Source organism: Perca flavescens, chromosome 23 (assembly GCF_004354835.1).
Source record: "Perca flavescens isolate YP-PL-M2 chromosome 23, PFLA_1.0, whole genome shotgun sequence".
Classification (NCBI taxonomy): domain Eukaryota; kingdom Metazoa; phylum Chordata; class Actinopteri; order Perciformes; family Percidae; genus Perca; species Perca flavescens.
The window spans coordinates 4,905,129-4,926,952 of NC_041353.1; the positions used below are offsets into that span (position 1 = coordinate 4,905,129).

Below are 21,824 nucleotides of genomic sequence, written 5' to 3' on the forward strand. Positions count from 1 at the left end.
TGTTTGATGGAATCATACTGTATGTCATATCTACTACCTGTTTTTTGATCCTACCAGAGGAAGAAGAGGAGGAGGAAGATGATGACAACATGTCCACGACCACTAACAGAAGATCTAAGATCCCATGGAGGGTAATCCATCCGTACAGCCGCACACTAACTCTTCATACAAAGTAGGGATGCACCGAATCCACTGGTTAAGATTCTGCCGAATCCGAATCCGATTACCGAATCCTAGTCCCATCCTCAGTCCATTAACACAGTAAACACATTAATGAAGTAAACAACGTCCACAGTCTCTAAAATACTTAAATGTAACAACTTAATGTTGAATTCACACGCTCTTTTCACATCGTAGGATGCGCCAGATGAGTGACAATTTTGGGTGGGTGAAATTAGAAAGCTAACGTTAGCTAATGAGCAGTTCGGTCGCTCCGCTCCCACTGTAGGGAGACTCATTTGCCGAGAGAACTGCTGACAGCCTGGGAGAGGCAGTGTCTGGTTAACACCAGTTTTTAGCTGTGACTGTCCTTCCTTTGCCGTACCTGAAGTTGCTGCGTTTTGGCTGCTGTCTGTAGATTCCTTCATCCTCAACTCGCATTATTTCCGATGTTTCATATGCAAATGTTTTAACAGTGGCGATGTTGTGTATTGTTTAGGGTCCTCGCCACCACGAGAAAAAAACGGCATTGCAAATTGAACATATAGCTGGACTTGAATGGCCTTCTTTTGACTTCCAAACAACACTTTCTCTGCTCACAAGTTCTATTTTCACTTTCTCACAGCCTACTGCATTGAACGCTCCACCTACGTAAACACCTTCCCGTAATCAACGGCGCCGTCATTACGTCGACCAGCGTAGCGCAAGCGTATGGTTCGGTTTGTTGGAAAAAAATTCTAAGGTTCGGCAGAAACCGAACACCATCAAAAAGCCCAATATTTCTCCGAATCCGAATCCTGGGTTCAGTGCATCCCTGATATAAAGTTAGATAGTTTGAAAGATCCATAGATATAACCTTTATTGTCATTTTACAAGTGCATAATGAGACTTTGTCTGGCTTTCTTATCGGAGGGGAACTAAAACAACAAACTAGATATATTATATATAATAATAATATTTGTGGAACAAAATTTTTAATCTGCCCTCCGTTGGTCAATCTGTTGTAAAGCTTCCTTCATCTCCTCAGGTGTGCTGGTGTTACATGTCCTCCGGTGGGTTCTTTATGGCCTTCCTGATGGTCTCCTCCAAACTTCTCAAACACTCTGTCATTGTTGCCATTGACTACTGGTTGGCCATCTGGACTTCCGCCAAAACCAACCAGAGTGTGGGAGCAGGAGCAGACATGTTTAATGGATCCAGCCTGGCTGACGGTATCGGCGGCAACTCCACACTTGGTACTCCGCAGGCTGAGGTAGACAATTTCTAACATGGGTTTTCTGATACAGGTTTTTAAAGGTTAAGGCCAATGTTTGTAGATTGATATCGCCATTATTTACTTAAAGCTCTAGTGTGTAACTTTTTGATAGTAATGAACTTCCGTTACGTTCAAGCCATTGCCATATTAGTTGCTACAAAGCCAATTGAGACTATTAGCTCCACACAACTCTCTCCGGATTTCTCAGTATGGCTGTGCTCAGAAGATTGTGGCGTCCGGCGACTTTCGCGTGCAGAAACTCGAGTGAAGATAATGACTTCTTCTGAAGAGTCCATGTTTTTTTAATCCTCCGTATCCTCCTTGGCTACTAGCAACTGCGTGGAGGAAGGGGGGCGGTGTGCAATCACTGAAGGCTTGTATCATGTGGACGCGTTGAAAGTTTTGTTGTCATTACTTACAGAAACTGCGCACTAAAGCTTTAATATTTTTGTGGAATTTTAAAAGCGAAAAAAAAAAAAAAAAAAAAGAATTATGATGGAATTTACATACTTTACCTGCTCACCCCACCTGCTCTAAACATGCAAGATAGATTTCTACATAGCTACCGTATCAAAATAGCACAGGGTTGCATTATATCCTACATATTATAAAAGCAATAAAAAAACAATTATTTATCACCTTTTTAACCATTAGAAAAAAAGACACAACATAAATTATATATAAAATGGAATCCTAAGAGCATGTAATCCTGTGCCATTAACAATTAAACAAATAGGTTTGTATTTTAGCACTATTAGCAATTGTGAAATAATGTTGAGACATAATGGATGGAGTGGAGGAATGGAGTTGTTATGTTGGTACTTTTCCAGCTAATGAATTCCACTTATTTGAGTCTTTTACTCAGTGCATACATTCACACAAATATGGAGAATAAAGTTTAAATATGAGTTTAAATGGAGTTAATTTCCGTATATTTAGCAAACAATTACATAATTTTATTTCAGGAAGAAATTTGGAAATGTGTGTGTGTGTGTGTGTGTGTGTGTGTGTGTGTGTGTTATTTCAGAAACTCTCTGATTATTACTGAGCAACAACACCCTAAAATCAGAATATTATGGCCGTAAACGTAACTTACAGCTCCTTTACTTGACATTTTTAAACCGTAATAATCCCCTTAAATTTGTCCTTAAAATTGAAACTTCTTTACTCGTGTGTGTGTGTCCGTCCCGCAGGACGACTCCTACTACCTGCGAGTGTTCATCATCCTGTGTGCGGCTGGAATCACGTTGTGCCTCATCACCTCTCTCACCGTGGAGTTTTTGGGTCTTTCTGCAGCCACCAACCTGCACCACAACCTGCTCAACAAGATCATCCACGCGCCCATCAGGTACACAAACACACACACACACACACACACACACACACACACACACACACACACACACACACACACACACACACAGCTAGCCCAACTTAATCCACACCTGAAGCTCTGCATCCTATCTGGTTATGTTTTGGTACAAAAGTGTTGGGGTAAATTATTGACACAGATAGAAGGATAAAAAAGGGTAAAAAGGATAAAAGACAAATAGCACTTCAAACACAAGTCCTCTCTCCAAGGAAACACTTGTGAGTTTCCTCTAGAGCTGGGCGATATGAAGAAGCAAAGAAAATGACAATATTTTAACCAACTACATAGTTTTTGATATTGCAACAATATTGTAAAATTGAATTGGTGCTTTCACAAAATATTTACTCAATGAGATTATAAATAATCATCAGTAATGTGGATATAATGACTATATGGGTAAAAGGCAAATAATAGACCTACCAGAACAGTCTGATAAGCTCAGAAAATTTTACTTATTTCACTTTTCTGTAATGCAGCCTTTAAAACCAGGAAAAGACAACACTTGTGTCATATCACGATATTATAATCCCACATTTAAAACGGTATCTAGCCTCATATACCGATATTGATGTAATATTGATATATAGAAGTGCCTCCCCTTCCGGTGGACCTCACGGAACCTTAATTCGGAAAAAATATGCATGTTACTGAACGGGGAGAGGCAAATAATTTTTTGATCCCGTTTGAATTGAGCGATGAACTACAAATATCGTAGCTTCAGCGATGAGTTATCCATGCGTCTTTGAAGTGCGTAGTCTTTCTAATTACGTATACTTCAACAGTTTAACAATAAACTGACACTTTCTTGACATGCAAAAACTGACGTACATCATATTTGTTATTCATGGCTCACGTCAAATGGGATCAAAACATTATTTGTCTTTCCCCATTAACTACAGTTATTATATTATATCATATTCTTTTCCAAATTAAGGTCCCATTGCGATCCACCGGAAGGGGAGGGACTTTGCCTCTCTATTGCCAAGCCCTAGTTTCCTTTTAGTGAGTCTGTTCTCCTTTACGGTCTCTGTGCGTACTCTTTCTGATGCTTTTAGTAAGTAATGACAGTCAACTAAGTACAGAAGCTACAGCAGTGTAGTCTCTTCCTGTCTGTCTAGCCTCTCTTCTTTTTTGGGGGTGGAGGAAAGGTCAGATACTGTAGTTGGTTACATAACCTATTTTTTTTCATAAATGTCAGAGTAAATGTCAAAATCCCAACTGTGTAATTTAGGTGTTCTTTGATGCATTTCTTACCCTTTTCCTCAGGTTCTTTGACATCACTCCCCTGGGGCAGATCCTCAACAGATTCTCAGCTGATACCAACATCATAGATCAGGTGAGGAGATGATTTTAGAGTGGACATATTATGCTTTTCCGTAGTTTCTGTCATATCTACAATGTTATAATGTCGGATTTTCATGTTAAACATGGCCAAAACTCAAATAATTAGGTAAACGTATCTTCAAAAAAAATTTCTACTTTCAGCTAAGTGTTACGCAACTCTAAGCTGGCCTTCTATGATTGGTCATCTGCTCCAGGCAGGCAGGAACTACTGAAGTGATTTTTTTTTAAGCTACTGCGGTGTTAACATTGTCGCATGTAGCTACATGCTAACATCAGTAAAATGTCATCTAGGTTGCCAGTGTTGTTAAATTCTCTTAAAATTCTCAATTACTGGTTATGTAGTATTTTGGTTAAAAAGCCTTTATCTGCTATTTTTGACTGTGGAAAGTGCTGCTATATTCAATTTGTGTCCACTGCTTACTATAGTAGCTACATGCTAACGGCAGTAATATGTAATCTTCGCCGCCAATTTCTTAAATTCTCCCCAATTTCGGGTCGCATTACTGGTGAAACATGTTCGATTGGGTAGTGTTTGGTTCAGAAGCCTTTATCTGCGATTTTTGACAGTAGAAAGTGCTGCTTCGTTCCATTGCAATCTAACGTTAGCCTAGTGCTAAATATTAAGTAGCTAGCTGTATGCTAACCCCAGGTGGCTGTAATCTTGGCGGCCAATGCTGGTCATTTCTCCCCAGTTTTGGGTCACATTACTGCTGGGATGTCCGGTTGTGTAGTATTTGGTTCAAAAGCCTTTATTGGGGATTTTTTTTTAACATTAAAGCATTCTAACATGTTCTAGTACAAACACAAAATACAAATATTATCCCAAAATGCTATATAATAGTTGCCCTTTAAGGTCATATTTTGTAGTTTTAAATATTTCCTAAATAAACCGTTATCTGTAAACCAAAAGAAGAAGCCACTACAATCAAACAAGCAATCCTCTCACTTTGTCATCTCTTTTTCTCTCAGCATATTCCTCCAACACTGGAGTCTTTGACGAGATCCACCTTGCTGTGTTTGTCGGCCATCGGGGTCATATCCTCCATCACTCCAGCTTTCCTGATCGCCTTGGTTCCCCTGGCTGTGGCCTTCTACTTCATCCAGAAGTATTTCCGGGTGGCCTCTAAGTGAGTCCACATTTTTTTTGTTGTTGACAGAGTGAATTGCTTTTGTTCTTTATATTCAAACAAATCCGAGAATTTAGTTAGAAGCAGTGAATACCATCTTCTTGCTGCAAGAAACATGAACTCTTGGATTTATGGGCACGTTAAATCTGGGTGAAAATCTATTTAAACTTATCAACTCCTAGTTAGAAAGTCTTCTTAGGGAAGGAAGACATTCAGGAAGACATAACATTGGAGGATTGGAGTAGCATTTGTATTAAGGCTCAGAAACAGACCGTGAATGCAGCGCTTAAAGGGTAACTACCATTATTTCTATTTTCCTATGGTTTTGTGTCTAAGTGACCGATGAGAACAACAATCTTTGACATTGGTCCAGTATTAAGCGAGATCGCTGCAGTTAGCAGCCGCGAAACAAGCTACAATATAAGTTAATAGGGCAATTGTCCAGTCTGACAACATTATGGAAAGGATCCCCTTCAGAGATAGACCTTTAAAACTTCTTTGAGTTAGCTCAGTTGGTAGAGCGGGCACCCATATGTAGAGGGTTTACTCCTCGACGCATCGGGCCCGGGTTCAACTCCGACCTGCAGCCCTTTGCTGCATGTCATTTACGCCCTCTCGCTCCCCTTTCATGTCTTCAGCTGTCCTGTCAAATAAAGGCCTAAAATGCCCAAAACATAATCTTTATTTATTTATTTTTTTAAACCCTCTTTGAGACCTTTTTTGTTTAACCAGAAACAGCTCTGAAGTCGCTAGCGCTAAACCCACCAGACTCCATTTAAAAAAGCAATACTTTTAACATGTATAGAGCAAACTTATTTCACATGTAAATCAGTAACCTATGTGTTTATTTCAACCAAAACTAGAGTTGTGATGGTTGAAAAAATGTGGAAAGATGACCCAAAGCGGCTTTTCATAGTTTTATTTTGTTTCTGTTGACTTTGAATGAAGTGTATTTTATGATGCTAAAATTACTGTTTATTTACATGGAGTCTGGTAGGTTTAGCGAACGCAATTTTGCAGCTGTTTTTATGTTTAAAAAAAGGCTCTTTCAAATTGTGTCTGTAAATTTGCCTCTCTGTCCCAAAGTATTTATCCTAGGGTTGTACCCAATGGATCCTAATTAAAAAAAGATGTAAAAATACATAGAAGTGTTTATTGCAAGCAAAACAGTTGATTTATCTTGCTTGGAAAAGTGTGAACAGGCCTAGTATTGGTCAGTGGCTTAGAGAAATGTCTTCTTGCCTAACATTGGAAAAAATAACATATATGGTTAAGGAAATTGTCAACCCTAGAATATCGCCGCATTATCAATATCGAGGTATTTGGTCAAAAATATTGTGATATCTGATTTTCTCCCTATCGCCCAGGCCTAATTAAGTCTTTATAATGTGTGAGTTTTTTATTTCATTTAATTTTATATAAAGGTTTATCTTGCATTTGTAATTTTTGTCTGTTGCTGTAATTGTTGTCATTTGTTGGGTTTTTACTACAGTTGTTTTTCAGGCTATGTCCTCATTTCTGGATGTCTTGCATAAAATGAAAATCAAAACTGTATTGTTTAAAAAAAAAAGAGAGAGAGAGCCTTCTTCATTAGAAACCAAAAATAGTGAACCTTATTTGTATGCTAGGGTTCTGAACATCCCAGCTCTCTATTCACACAGAAAACAGCATTCATGTGTGTGTGTGTGAATGGCATCAGGAAGTTATTAAGTGTGTAATACATGTGAATACATATGTAAGTGCATATACACTTTAATTCATAAGAAATGTGTCAATATGATATGATATACATATTGTGAATACACACTTTCTGTCTCTCCCAGGGACCTCCAGGACCTCGACGACTCCACACAGCTTCCTCTGCTCTGCCACTTCTCTGAGACAGCTGAAGGTCTCACCACTATAAGAGCATTCAGGTACAACATTAACACACACACACACACACACACACACACACACGCACACAAATAATCTCACACACATTCAGATCCTGTCTGCACTGGACGTATTTAAGCTGTAGACACTTTTATGTTGTTTTTTGTGCGTAACTGCAAAACCAAAGCACATTTATATGCTTTGGGTCCATTTTCCTCCACCTTCCACATGTCACTACACAGGAAGTAACTTGTAAGATGTTACATTCAGTCCCTGTAGGCTTATTGTATGCAAGCATGACCCCTGCATTCCCTCGACCCTTTTACTCTAAAAACCTAAGCTTTAAGCTTATTTACCTTCGCCAAGAAAGTTACTAAATTATTTTTCAATTTTGTTAACATTGCGATTTGTGCTGCATTCATGTGGTTTCGGAAAAACCTGAAAAATCTGTTCCAGACTAGTAACATTTTACACTGCATTAACGTTGTGAGATTGTGCATGAACATTGGCAGATGACTGCGCTCTCAGAGGGCTTTTCTAGTTCTTAATGTAACCAAAACCTTAACCCTAAAATAAACCTATCAGGCTTTCTTTCCACAATGTGACTGTTTAAAGAGATCTGTATACACAGTCATGAATTGCGTTCATTTCATGGTTGGTGGTCCAATCCCTATAGCTCCTCCTGTCCACATTTCAAATAGTCCTCGAGCAAACCACTGAACCACATTTGTTCCTGATGGTCAGGTCAACGCCTTAAAGTAAATGGCTCCCCTAAATGCATTCCGTAATAAAGATAAGGATGATAATTAGTGTCACACTCATCGTATCCTCTTTACACTGGCTTCCTATCAAGGACATTTTAAGGTTATTGTTCTGAGAAACAATCCAATCCTGTAAAGACACTGTTGATGTTGGACGTATAGTATATTATAATTTAGGACACGTGATAATGCCCAGTATTTCAGTGTGATCAAATAACTGCCTTTTTTGTATTAACCAGAGGTGGAAAGAGTACAAAAAGTACTATTACTTTGATGAACTTTTACTTAAAGTACAAGCAAAATGACCGGTATAAAAATTTACTCAAGTAAAAGTAAAAAAGTAGCTCATTTTAAAATTTACTCAGTCAAAGTTACTTAGTTACTTTGGTAACACCTTACTTGAAGGTATCTACATAAGAGTGACATGACACGGTCATGAACACATGAACCCTAACCCTAACTCATCATGACAAAAAACGAATGACACTAAAAGAAACGTTACGTCATGAACGTTTATGACTTGTTCATAATGTTTATGACACGTTCATGACAGTGTCATGTCACTCTTATGTAGATACCTTCAAGTAAAGTGTTACCGTTAATTTTTCACAGCGAGTGGAGATATGCTTTTTTTATTTATACCTATTATACTTATTTAATTAAATCACAGTTGTTTGCGATTTGTTAAGGGCACAGAGCCAAAAAAGTTTAAAATAAAGCGACAAAAAAACAAAAAAAGAAAATTGAGTTTGTTGACCGATATTTTGCAAGAACAACGTTAGAGAACTTTTTTATTTCTTTTTTACTCTGTAATGGATTTGATTTAAAGGTCCCATGGCATGAAAAATTCACTTTATGAGGTTTTTCAACATTAATATGCGTTCCCCCAGCCTGCCTATGGTCCCCCAGTGGCTAGAAATGGTAATAGGTGTAAACCGAGTCTCCTATATAAAAGAGACTTCAGATACAGTATTAGGGGACCACTAAGGTCTATATAAAAGAGACTTCAGATACAGTATTAGGGGACCACTAAGGTCTATATAAAAGAGACTTCAGATACAGTATTAGGGGACCACTAAGGTCTATATAAAAGAGACTTCAGATACAGTATTAGGGAACCATTAAGGTCTATATAAAAGAGACTTCAGATACAGTATTAGGGGACCACTAAGGTCTATATAAAAGAGACTTCAGATACAGTATTAGGGAACCATTAAGGTCTATATAAAAGAGACTTCAGATACAGTATTAGGGAACCATTAAGGTCTATATAAAAGAGACTTCAGATACAGTATTAGGGGACCACTAAGGTCTATATAAAAGAGACTTCAGATACAGTATTAGGGGACCACTAAGGTCTATATAAAAGAGACTTCAGATACAGTATTAGGGGACCACTAAGGTCTATATAAAAGAGACTTCAGATACAGTATTAGGGGACCACTAAGGTCTATATAAAAGCATACAATGAGCAGCATGTCATAGGACCTTTAGAATGTAGCAAATACTTTCGTAGCCTGAGAAAACCCTGACGAACTTCTGGCAAATTTGAGATTTGCTCTGCAAGTCAGTCTGGCCAAGAGCCCATTGAAGCCTATTTCCAATTTTTCCAAATCGAGGTACCAATTGCAACCACTGAGGCGGTATCTAGCACGATGACGATAGCGCAGCGACGGCGTGCAGCTTTTTGTTTACCTTCAACATAACGGCCACCGAAGCGCAGCAACCCGTTGATAAGTTTTATAATACTGTTTTTATCGTACAGTTTTATTGCTTGCTTTTAGTTTTAGGTTATATTCTTCACTGTTTCATGTTACTAGATGTAACCATGATAACCTGGACTACGGCGGAATATTAACCGATTATTAGCCCAACAGCATGCGTTTACAACAGCACATTGACATATATATATATAATGGACCAATAGACCCCGTTGCTCTGGACGGAGACCAGTGAAGGCTATTAGAAGCACTTTTCCGGTGATCTCTTGCTTTACTGCGCAGCCTCCAACTGACAGAGACAACGTAAATGTGACGTGAGCAACGTGTCTGAAAGTTGTAAGCCCTTTGTGGCTTTGTTCAGTAAAAGGTGCTATATTGAATAAACTTATATTTGGGTATAGGGTTATATAAGGCTCTTGACAGAAGGAGTTGTAGCCTGTGTTGTAGTTCTTTTGGTGAAAGCAGCAGCAGCAGTACCTCTTTGTATTTCTGTCTTCACCCTCTTTCCCATCGTCGGCGTAGTCCAACATTAAACAGCTCTCACGCTGTTTTTCTCCTCTCCTCCCTGAGGACTTCCTCTCACACACACTCACACACACACACACGCACACACACACACACACACACACAAATATGCAAACACTGAGAGACCCACACAAGCACATATCACGCACACACAGACACACACAATGTACACAAATTTATAAACACAAATATATAAACACTGAGAGACTCACACAAGCACATATCACACACACACACACACACACAGACACACACACACACACACACACACACACACACACAGAGAGAGACACAGTGAATCTGGTGTTGAGACAGATTCTTGGCAATCATGGGATAGTTCCCATTATCCTCATCATCCACTGGTCTCCCTCCAAACCCAGTCTGGTTTAGATGGCAGTAACTTACTACTGAACACAGACCATGATAAAACCATGAGATTCTTTAGACCGAATAACAGTACAACTGTTTTATTCTTTTATTTGAACATTTCTTTGGCATGTTTTTCTTCTGTAGACATTTTCTTATTTCCTTTTAGCACCTGTATTCACTGTTGTATTTAATATATGTACTTATAACCAGCGATGAAAGAAGTATTAAGATCTTTTACTTAAGTAAAAGTACTAATACCACACTGTAAAAATACTCTGTTGAAAGTAAAAGTCCTGCATTGAAAATTTTACTTAAGTAAAAGTATGTAGGTATCATCAGGAAAATGTACTTAAAGTATTAAAAGTAAAAATACTCAATGCAGAAAAATCCTCACATTTTAGAAACTGGTAACGATCCAAACAGTTCTGTCAATCAAGTGTTTAATGGTCTAATAATTTCAGCTGGACTAGTAGGCTGTTATTTTGTTGGGTAGTTTAATTAATAATTAAACATTGTATGTATGCAAACATCTTAATTTGTAAATTAACTAGTAAGTAAGTAGCTCAAATTTGTACTTAAGTACAGTACTTGAGTACATTTACTTAGTTACATTCCACCACTGCTTATTTTTTTATTTTTATTTTTTTTTTGTTTATTTATCAAGAACAATGCAGCGCACATTATTACATACAATTATCATAGTCAATCCATAACAATGTGAGTAGATGTGTTGCATAAAAAGGTTTCTAGCCAATTGGCTAATTTGCAACCCCAGTCCTTGGTCAGGCCCTTCTAAAAATGTATCCAATTATAATTTTTAAAAGAACTACATAGTGTGAGTTACACAATCATGCAGCTAATAAGTTGTACTAATACATTACATCAACATTTCGCAGAGTTGTGACCACATTACACAGAACAGCATATCCCGTAACAAGACAAACCCCGGGCACCCGGACACTCACACTCACTCACCTATACCCTAACCATAACCTTGGCAGCCATATGTACGACCAGCCATGCATCCACAGATAATACATTACTACAACACAGCTGACTCAATGGTTACATTTTTGATTTTCTTTCAGCCAGTATTTCACCATTGTATTGAATGTTTTCAGTTCAGTTTGTGTTTTTATTTCGATTGGTAAATTATTCCAGAAATTGTAGGTTAAAACTGCCAACTCCAACACGATAACAAATTTATTCCAAAAAAAAATATTTTTTTGAGCAAGGTCACACAATAACACAATAACTCCCGTGCTCTGCGACGTAAAAAGGAGTCTGGTGGCTTTGAAGAGAGCAGAGGTAACGGCTTCAGTTCCCTGTCGTAAAGGGCTGTCTGACAGCAAGGGAAAACTGTGAAAATATTCTAAATATGGCGTTAACTTAAACTGATATCGATTATTTTTAAGTGTCTAAATGCAGTGCATCGCTTAGCTTTTGTGTGGGTACTCCTGCCTGCTTCTCCAACCTGGGGGGCGCTCCGACTGCCATCTACTGTAGAAAACCACTTCAAAAGATCCCAACCATCCCTTAAAACAGGGATCTTCAACAGGGGGCCCGGGCTCCCTTGGGGGTCCTCACAGTCAATGAAGGGGGGCCTCCAATTTATTGTTAATTTTTTAACTTTAAAAAAAAATTAAAAAGTCTTAACATGAATCCAACCTATTATTAGCAAATACAGTATAAGTCCCCACTGCTTACTGGCCTATAGATAAGGTAGTCTCTAAGGCCATCTGCAGACACAGATAATCCTAAAGATTAACTGTGCCACATGTATGTTTATCACTAAAACATGATTTATAAAATCATGCTAACAATTATTAGGCTGTTTGAATAGCTTAGTATTCTGTGCACTAAAAAATTATGTATGAAGGCTTTAGGCTGCCCTACAAGTTATTGTAGGCCCAGTTTAATTTGCAACTTCATTTTGCAGCAATACCGAAGTGATATCGAAGAAAAGCATTTGTTCTAATGAAAATGTTTGTTTCAGACACGAGGCTCGTTTTAAACAGCGTATGCTGGAGCTGACCGACACCAATAACACGGCCTACCTGTTTCTGTCTGCTGCCAACCGCTGGCTGGAGGTCCGAACGGTGAGAAACGATTTCATGATATGTTCTCTCACAGATACTGTAGAAGCAGATAATTGTATACAGTAAGTCACTACTGTACATATTTAAATATGGTTGGACAAATATAAGGAGAGCACATTCACGCTTAAATGTTATGTTGTTGAGACTCAAGCAGCTCTTTAGGTTATTGGTGGACCTAGAGCTGTAACAATTACAAATTTGACTGTACAATTGTCTCAGAAAAAATTGCGATTAAAAATATAATTGTCTCTTTCCGTCAAATTTAAACACATTTATTTATTTATAACTTTTTCAAACAAATAAAGTTTGGAATGAATCCTAGGACACATCTTGTGGTTATATCACTGTTATGTGACCCAGATAATATAACAACACAGGTACACAGCCTATGAAGTAAAACACGCCTCTTTTTTAATCGTAAAACATGTATAACATGTAAAACATGTGTTTTTTTTCTTAAATGAACACAAAATTGACAATTACCACCAACAGTCATGCCCCTTAGGACCTTAGCTAGACCTAGGCCTGTAACAATTAGTACATAATTGTTACAGGCCTAGGTGGACCCACATTCAAAACGCAGCTTAGATTTCATTTTGTATGATTATGTTCCGTGGGTAAACCTTTCTTCTTCTTCTCTCCTTCTCTGTGCAGGACTACCTCGGAGCAGTGATAGTGCTGACAGCAGCAGGAGCCGCCATATGGAGTTTACGCTACGGTCTGCATTCTGGAGGCCTGGTGGGCCTCGGACTCACCTACGCCCTCACTGTGAGTTTTTATCTTTTAGGGTTCCGGTTTTATCACACTGTCAATCTGTCTGCCTACTTAAGTACCTGGCTTCTTTCAGTCTGTTCTGTGTTGTTTTGAGTGAGCAATTGTTTTAGACAAATGGTATTTAAAGGTACAATATGTAACTTTTCTGCATTGAAATGTCTAAAAACGACCATACCTACGTTATATATATATTTTTTGAGTTGTGTAGTTACACTATCACAAATGTTTTCATCAAATGGCAAACCCAGAGAAATCTGTTATTTTATTTTCAGACACGTCACGTTTCATTTAGTCGTTTATGCTTCACGTCCACATTACTACCAGGAAGCTTTGTTCTGGGGAGATGTGTATGATGGGCTTATGGTGTTGTCATTTATACATATGTTTATTTGGTTTATAATGTGTCTATTGTGTTATTATCTTGTTGTATGGTCTTGAATATTGTAGTTACTGTGCCATCTTTTCTTGGTTTTAGTCTGGGTAAAAAAACCACAAAAGTACTTTCAAAAATAATGTAATAACATTAAATGTTTACACGGGTAGAATCAGAAAAGGTTGGATTCAAGAATTAATACTGTATATTTTAATCTTCATTATCCTAACAATGGAAACGTAATCCAGTCTCTTTGGATGTGACTGCTTAGGTCACCAACTACCTGAACTGGGTTGTGCGGAACCTGGCAGACCTGGAGGTCCAGATGGCAGCGGTGAAGAAGGTCAACAGCTTCCTCGGCACAGAGTCAGAGAACTACGAGGGATCCATGGGTAAGCTGACGTACACTGACATCAATCCAGTCTTACAAATTACACACACACACACACACACACACACACACACACACACACACACACACACGTAGCTGGGCGTAAATCCCGATGACATCTCAGGCAGATAATCCCACTTTGCACAGCTTGTGAAGTGATGCATCTCACTGGGTTTTGACATTTATAACGAGCACGATAAGAAGAGAACCTTCTCTGGTGTTTATTTTAAAGATGATTTTTGTAGGGCTTTAATTACGTTTATGATAGAGTTAGCTGGAAAATGACAGGAAAGGGGGGCGAGAGAGGGGATGACACGCAGCAAAGGGCTGCGGGCCGGACTCAGCCTACACGGGGCGCACATCTTTATATATTATATATATACAGTATCTTTGGATATCTCAGCAGCAACACAAAGCCTAAATGTAGGGAAGGATCTCATTCCTGCATGTCCAAATATAATTTTTCGTGCATGCATTTTTGCGTGTGTGCGTGCTGGAGTCCACGGTTTCATCTTTTGCTTAAGAGTCCAGAAGCTGTGTTTTGGGTTTATGGGATGTGCTGTTGCTATGGTGGACTACCAATGCTGCTGCAATGTTTTTCTGGCAGGACAGATAACAAAACATCGAGACTTTTCATTATTTGACTTTAACTTAATCGGAGTAGTGCCAATGAGATAACTGATATCTATCCGAACCAAACCTTTGCAAATCTTGAACAAAAAAAGGAAAACTGCCAAAAGGATCTTTCATCAAGACAGAGCAGCTATTTCGGGAAACATAACCAAAACAATTCGAGTTTGAAGGATAGCTGGAAGAAAAGCAAGTAAAAAGAAACCGAGAAAGTAAAAGAAAGACTAGCTTTTCCCCCCAGATTGAAATATTAGAAAAGTTAAGAGCGAAAGTGGAGTTAAGGAAAAAGTTTCCATCTCTGTGTCTCATATAAGGGCTATTTGTCTCATTGACTTTTCCTCTCAACCTTGTGCTTTACAGTAAATTATCTCAAGACGCCAGACTGATAGATAACAGAAGGATTCTTCCTCTCTGACATCATGGAAGCTTCCAGCAAATTGATACATTGTCAGTGTAGTAATATGAATAATGTGGCGGTTTCTACAGAGCAGGGATACTCCTCCGCCTTGAAAACTGAAATTTGCTGAAACAACGTCACTTGAGTTTGGAGATTACACATTTTTAACGGAAAGCCTGTGTTACAAACTGGAGTGTGACGGACATTTGCATTTACAAGGCACAGAGGCCGTAACAAAAGATGGTATATAGTTGCATTATGGGAAGTGTAGCATCCACAGTAAAATATCCCCAAAACTTGGAATTTTGGTTCATACATTCATGCTAACAAACTGAACTAAGATGGTGAACTTAATAAACATTATACAGTACCTGCTAAACAGCTAGCATTTTAGCATTTTCATTGTGAGTGTTTTAGCATGCTGATTTAAGCATTTAGCTCAAAACCCCACTGTGCCTAAGTACAGCCTCACAGAGCGGCGGACATAGCTGCAGAGTCTTATACCCCTTTCACACCGAGGGTTGACTTTGTGTTTGAAAGGGTTGACCCGCGTTGACTGACTCAGTTTTGCGACCCAGGTTGAGAGGTGGATTGATTTTAATGTGAATTGCATATGACAAGGGTCGCAAACAACCGGGGCGGGACAAACTATGTCATTGGTTGGAAAAAGGAGCGCACAGTGGTCACAAGTCGGAGCACACTGTTTTACAAGTTGTATTTCTCTCATTCGCAGCACCACATCTCTCTCTCGCTCTCTCTCTCTCTCTCTCTCTCTCAAATTCAAAGGGGCTCTAATCCAATCCAATGTAATATAACTGAGAAGAAGCACATCTAATCAATCAAGCCAAATCCGGTCCAGAATCTGTAACTGGCCCTACAGTTAATAATTAGGACAAACATATAATTTATAAGAAAAAAAAGTTATGACTCGTGTTCTGATATGTTTATAAAACATTTGTTGTTATCAAAGTAAATGTTATGGCTGTCCTCTGTTAAACAAATTAGTTGCCTAACACTCATTACATTTTATTGACTAATCGATTAGTTGATTTAATCAACAGATCTGTAAAAAGAATCATGCAAAAGCAACACTTTACTATAGTGCGTAGTTTCTGTCGCCCCCATGAGGAATTTTAAGTAATAACAACAAAACTGTCAGCGCACCGTCCTCCACCGTCAGACAGTAGCCAAGGAGGACACGGAGGATTAACAAAACATGATGGACTCTTCAGAAGAGATAATTATCTTCACTTGAGTTTCTGGAAAAGTTGCTGGCGTCTAGGAATCTTGGTTGACGTAAGACCTAAACTACCGAAGAGTAGTCGACTACATGACAAACGTAATAAATGTGCCAGGTAATTGCGGTATAGCTTTTAAGTTGTCCAGCCCTGTGCTAAAGTGTGGAGGCTTTAAAGGTTTAAATATCACAGTTAAGTGATGTGTGACTGTATGCTTGTGATGTCAGTGGAAACTCTATATCTGCAGTGTTATGACTTGGTCCATACGGTGTATATGCTCATGTTTACAACAGCCAGGACTGTAACATAGACAACTGGCACACTGTTAGTGGTCTGAGACTCCAGACAGCATTTCCCAGTGTTTTCTGCACCAGTGTCTTTCAGAAATCACCCCTCCTGTGTTTCTCTCCGTGCAGATGCCTCTCAGGTGCCTGAGAACTGGCCCCAGAACGGCGAGATAAAGATCCAGGAGCTGTGCGTGCGCTACGATCCCATGCTCAAACCAGTGCTCAAACACGTCAACATGTTCATCGAACCAGGCCAGAAGGTAATTCCCGGGAAGCTTTACAACCACAAACTAGAGTCCTAGGGCTTTCAGAGGATGTATTGATTTCTTAGGTATATTGACAATAAGGGGGTTTCTGAGCAGTTCCCAGAGCAGAAGTGCTCGCAATCCAATCACCCAATTTTTTTTACATTTTTCTGTAATTTGAGATCACTCAACAACAGCAGTTCACACAGTCATCTTTAAATGCTTTTCCAGAGTGATCCATCTTTTCATCCATCCATCTCCGTCCGCTTATCACGGGGGCAGCAGCTCCGGCAGGGGACCCCAAACTCGTTTTCAGCTTTTCACAAAGTAATTATAGAGGAGAACATGAGGTGTTTAACATTTGAGATAATAGTAATAGTAGTACAATAACATTAATAATAAATGAGTTAAATAAACAAATTTAAACAAAGGAAAGGCGTTTCAGGGAAATATTCTGTACATTTTCCAGTTCTCCCAAATTTAATTTCCTGAAGCCTCATGGAGAAGGTGATTCTTTCCATTACAAAGATTTCATAGATGATGTCATACCCATCCTCTATAGATGGGGTATCTGGTTTAAGCCATTTCTTTGTAATTGATTTTCTTGCAGCTACACTCAGTATTCCATATAGGTATTTTCTTTTCATATTTTGTGGATGTTGACGGTAGTAGCCCAAAAAGGATTTTGATGCAATGAAAAGTAGTTTTTGTCCCAAATATAGTCTCTAATTCTGTATAAATCTTACGCCAAAAAGTATTTACTTTTGGACGGGCGCAAAACACGTGGTAGTGGTTGGCTTTCTGGGATCCACATTTCCTCCAGCAGCTGAAACCAGCGTGAGTGGTGCGACTTCTGAGCAGGTGTCACAACATGGATTTTTCCACGTGTTCCTCAAGGTCATAGGCTCATAGGCAAACATAGGCTTTATTATTTTTTATTATCATAAAAAAATTCAAACTGTATGCCCACCTTTGTCATTTTTGTTGCTGTGACCGTGTATAGGGTCAAATGCCAACAGTTAGTATAGCTTTAGCTCAACAGTCTGACCAATAATTACTTATATAATTACAATTTGGCACATCCAAACAGTCATACCCCTTAAGACCTTAGCCAATGTTAGCAATTAATTGCGGCTAAACAAGGAAACTGCGATTACGTCAATAATTTCTGCGATTATGTTATAATTGTTACAGGCCTACGCCAAACCAAAACACAATATTTATATGTAGAAAACTTGGCATGCAGTGCTGGGCCAGCTTTCAGATGATGTACACCACTTCTATGTGGTATCTACGGGTGACCTGCTATCTCCCCCTAAAGACGCCCTGTCCCGCCATTAAAAAAAGACCAAAATGGCTCTATGGGTTAAATGTGGGCTTTTCCTTTGAAGTCACAGCCATGTGTCTCCATTAATACTTGGTGAGTAAAACTCCATCCACACGCAGCACGTAGCTGCCACTCTGTTATCACACAGGTGTCTGATGTCTCACAGCCGTGTCACAGTGAAACTTATTGCCTGCCTCTGCTCTCTTTACCCTCAGGTGGGAATCTGCGGTCGCACTGGCAGTGGGAAGTCTTCTCTGTCCTTGGCCTTTTTCAACATGGTGGATATTTTCGAAGGTGGGTCTGCCTGCTGTCACACTGTTAACAGGGGTGTAACGATACATCGATCTGGATCAATATATCGATTCAATCCTCGACGATCCAATATTATCCATACAAAGTAAAGCAATATCAAACCATATTGCCATCTTTAAAATGCGCATTTATTTTGAAATTCCCACTTTATATTTAATTTTTTTTTTTTTCATCAAAAAGAGTAGTTTGTTTTTAATTTCACCCTCTGAGGTCTACGACTCACTTTTTACATTTCTTTTTAAATTTTAAGGATATTTGCGTATAACCTGATGCCCAGTGTGTTTCATATCAAAATATTCAGAACAAACTCAGCTTTCTGTCTAGTGAGGCCCAAATGTGTGTCCAGATTAATGTGTAAAGAGATAATTTGGCCCTAAAGCTGAAAAGTTGATGTTTGCTTTTTGATATTTCTCATATCTCTTGTGAAAACATACCTACACTGTATAGTTTTGGTGCTTGACTGGGTTTAAAGGTCTTGGGTTCACAAAAGTAGTGTAATATATCAATAAAACCATAATTAAATGTCTAAAAGAGCTTACTAATGAAATTATCAAATCATATTTTAGCTGCTTTTTAAAAAAAAACAAATCCTCTCGTATCGATCGCAGGCCCCTGAGTTGAATTAAATCAAAATCGTATCTTGGAAGACTTTGTGATATCAGTAAATATGGTCTTGTTGTCCTAAGAATCGATATAATATCGCAGCGTGATAAAACATGCAATTTACACCCCCAACTGTTAACAGAGAAAGAGAGAGAGAGTTCACGTGCTTCCACTTCTTTTATCTTTGCTTCAGCTTTAGTCTCTCTTATCTTCCTTTTGTCTTGCTGTCTTTCACTGGTGGAGTGTGTTTACTTTACCCAAAGAACAGATCCGTCGGTCCCTCGTTTTGTCTTTGATCACCATGCTCTTCTTGGCCTTTTCCTCTGATCCACTTATAAGATAAAGAGGATACTTCAAAATAAATTGCTGTTAGACAGGCGGGCACTTATACCTTCTAAAATGATAATAAATTGTTAAATTTATGTAAGATAGGTTCATCGTTTGTTTTTGTAAAGGGCTGAATGGGGTGTCGCTTTAAGTGTTGCTGCTGCAGGGAATTGCGGGACGGCATCGTCTTTCGGGCTGAAACTAACAATTATGTTTCATCGTCAACTAATCTGTCGATTATTTTCCCGATTAATGGAGTAGTTGTTTGGTCTATAAAATGTCATAAATGGTGAAAAATGTGAGTCAATGTTCCCCAAACCCCAAGACGACATCATCAAATGTCTTGTTTCGTCCACAACTCAAAGATATTCAGTTTACTGTCACAGAGGAGAGAAGGAACTAAGCTAAGATAGACTTTATTAATCCCACACTGGGGAAATCCCTGTGCTACAGCAGCTCAAAAGAAAAATGTACACACATCAGAACAACACAAATACACATTAATTAGAAATAGGAGCAAAAATATACATAAACTATAGGAAATGGAAAAATAGAATATAATTAGCTATAATAATATTAATAAAACAACCGTATTTACACTATAAACAACCTTATATAAACAGACAGTATATAAACACAGATATACAGATGAGGAAGGTGCGAATGAATAGAGATGACATATTGCACAGTTGGAGGTGACACAGAGTAATAAAAAGATATTAATATGCATAGTGCAGAATATTGTTCAGTAGAACTACAACATATTCACATTTAACAAAAGAGTTTTCAGAGAGCTTTTATTATTTTATATTACTCATTACTCATCGATTATCAAAATAGTGAATCCATTAATCTTTAAGGATGTGTCCAGTGTGTCCTTTGCTAAAGGTGACAAGAAAGGAAGCATTAAAGCACCTCAGACGCTTCGATACTTCCAGGTCATTTCACTCAGGAAGGAACCTTCCTTCCTTCTATTTTAGGAGATCTGTCGACAATACGAAAAAGCAAGAAAAACATCAGCCTTATCTTTAAAGGACCAGGAGCCAAAAGGGTTGGGAAACACTGTTTTACATCACCAGAGCCGATCATCCTAAATGTGGAGACAATCTGCTCTAAAGTTTATCCTCTGAAGCTTAAATCCAAACACAGTCAGTCATAGGTTGAGGTGATTTATTGGCAGATTTATCTTTATTGGTTTTGGTAAATCTAAAGCACTACCGGAGGTAAATAAGTCATCTAGATTCCCTCCGCATTCACCATCCATCCTGTAGTATAGTAGTAGTTGTTTATGTTGGAGAAAATATTTATTTAACCGTCCCGTTGCATTTCAGCTCTTTTTTTAAACACTTCTTCATCTCTGTGAGAATCCAAAGGTCTTTTTGTTCTTCGTGTGTGTCGCTTTTAAACTTTTAAATACCTGACTAGAGGACCTTAAGTAGACTCTTCTTTCAGAGGATTACAATTAGGTCATGACAAAAGATGTGGCCCATTTTCAGGCTCTGGGTCAAATTTCCTCAAGACGGCAGTCACAAAGTCTTAAAACTGTCTTTTTTTGTATTTATTGGATTTGGAAAGTAAATCGTAACTGTATCTTCTTGTATTTTTTTGTTCTGGATGAAGATGACTTGACAGATTATTTGGACAAAGATGAGATTACACAGTCACTTTTTACACACACACACACACACACACACACACACACACACACACACACACACACACACACACGTCTTTATTTACTGTTTGCCCAGCTGTGTGTGTGTGTGTGTGTGTGTGTGTGTGTGTGTGTGTGTGTTGTGTGTGTGTGTGTGTGAGCAACATTCCCTTATAAAGCAGTGAAATAAAACCAGAGCGGCGTCCTGGTGATAGCTCTCCTGACTGAACTGTACAGAACATTCTGGATTATTTCATTACCCCAAAAATATAACATTGTATTCAACAGAACAAAAATATTTATTGAAGACGTTGCAATGCGTTTACAAGTTTACATTTTTAAGGACACATTTAAGAGGACTATTACAGTTTAAGAAATGTCAAATAAAGGAGCTGTAAGTTACGTTTACGACCACAATATTCTGTTTGGGTTTTTTTTTTTGTGATCAGTAATAATCAGTCAGTTATTACTTGACTCGGTGATGAGAGTTTCTGAACCTCACAAGCACACACACACACACACACACACACAGTCACATGTATTTTAGCTGTGAAGGCAATAAATTGTGAATCCAAGGCCTAAAGGACTTGCGTGCATGTAACAGGGATTTGAGATGTGAGCATTAGGGCTGTTTATTGGCAAGAATCTGGCGATACGAT

The 21,824-nt window shown here is 38.5% G+C and overlaps 1 protein-coding gene across 2 annotated transcripts in view; it reads left to right on the forward strand.

Annotated features, from left to right (window-relative positions):
• abcc9 (ATP-binding cassette, sub-family C (CFTR/MRP), member 9) overlaps positions 1-21,824 on the forward strand; it is a 92,194-nt gene that overhangs the window by 60,449 nt on the left and 9,921 nt on the right. For both annotated transcript variants that reach the window (XM_028570679.1, XM_028570678.1), the window contains exons 25-35: positions 58-131; positions 1,187-1,411; positions 2,608-2,762; positions 4,053-4,122; positions 5,100-5,257; positions 7,081-7,173; positions 12,505-12,607; positions 13,262-13,375; positions 14,026-14,146; positions 16,827-16,957; positions 18,485-18,563. In XM_028570679.1, the coding sequence (XP_028426480.1) occupies positions 58-131; positions 1,187-1,411; positions 2,608-2,762; positions 4,053-4,122; positions 5,100-5,257; positions 7,081-7,173; positions 12,505-12,607; positions 13,262-13,375; positions 14,026-14,146; positions 16,827-16,957; positions 18,485-18,563 (1,323 nt within the window). The remainder of the gene's footprint in view (positions 1-57; positions 132-1,186; positions 1,412-2,607; positions 2,763-4,052; positions 4,123-5,099; positions 5,258-7,080; positions 7,174-12,504; positions 12,608-13,261; positions 13,376-14,025; positions 14,147-16,826; positions 16,958-18,484; positions 18,564-21,824) is intronic.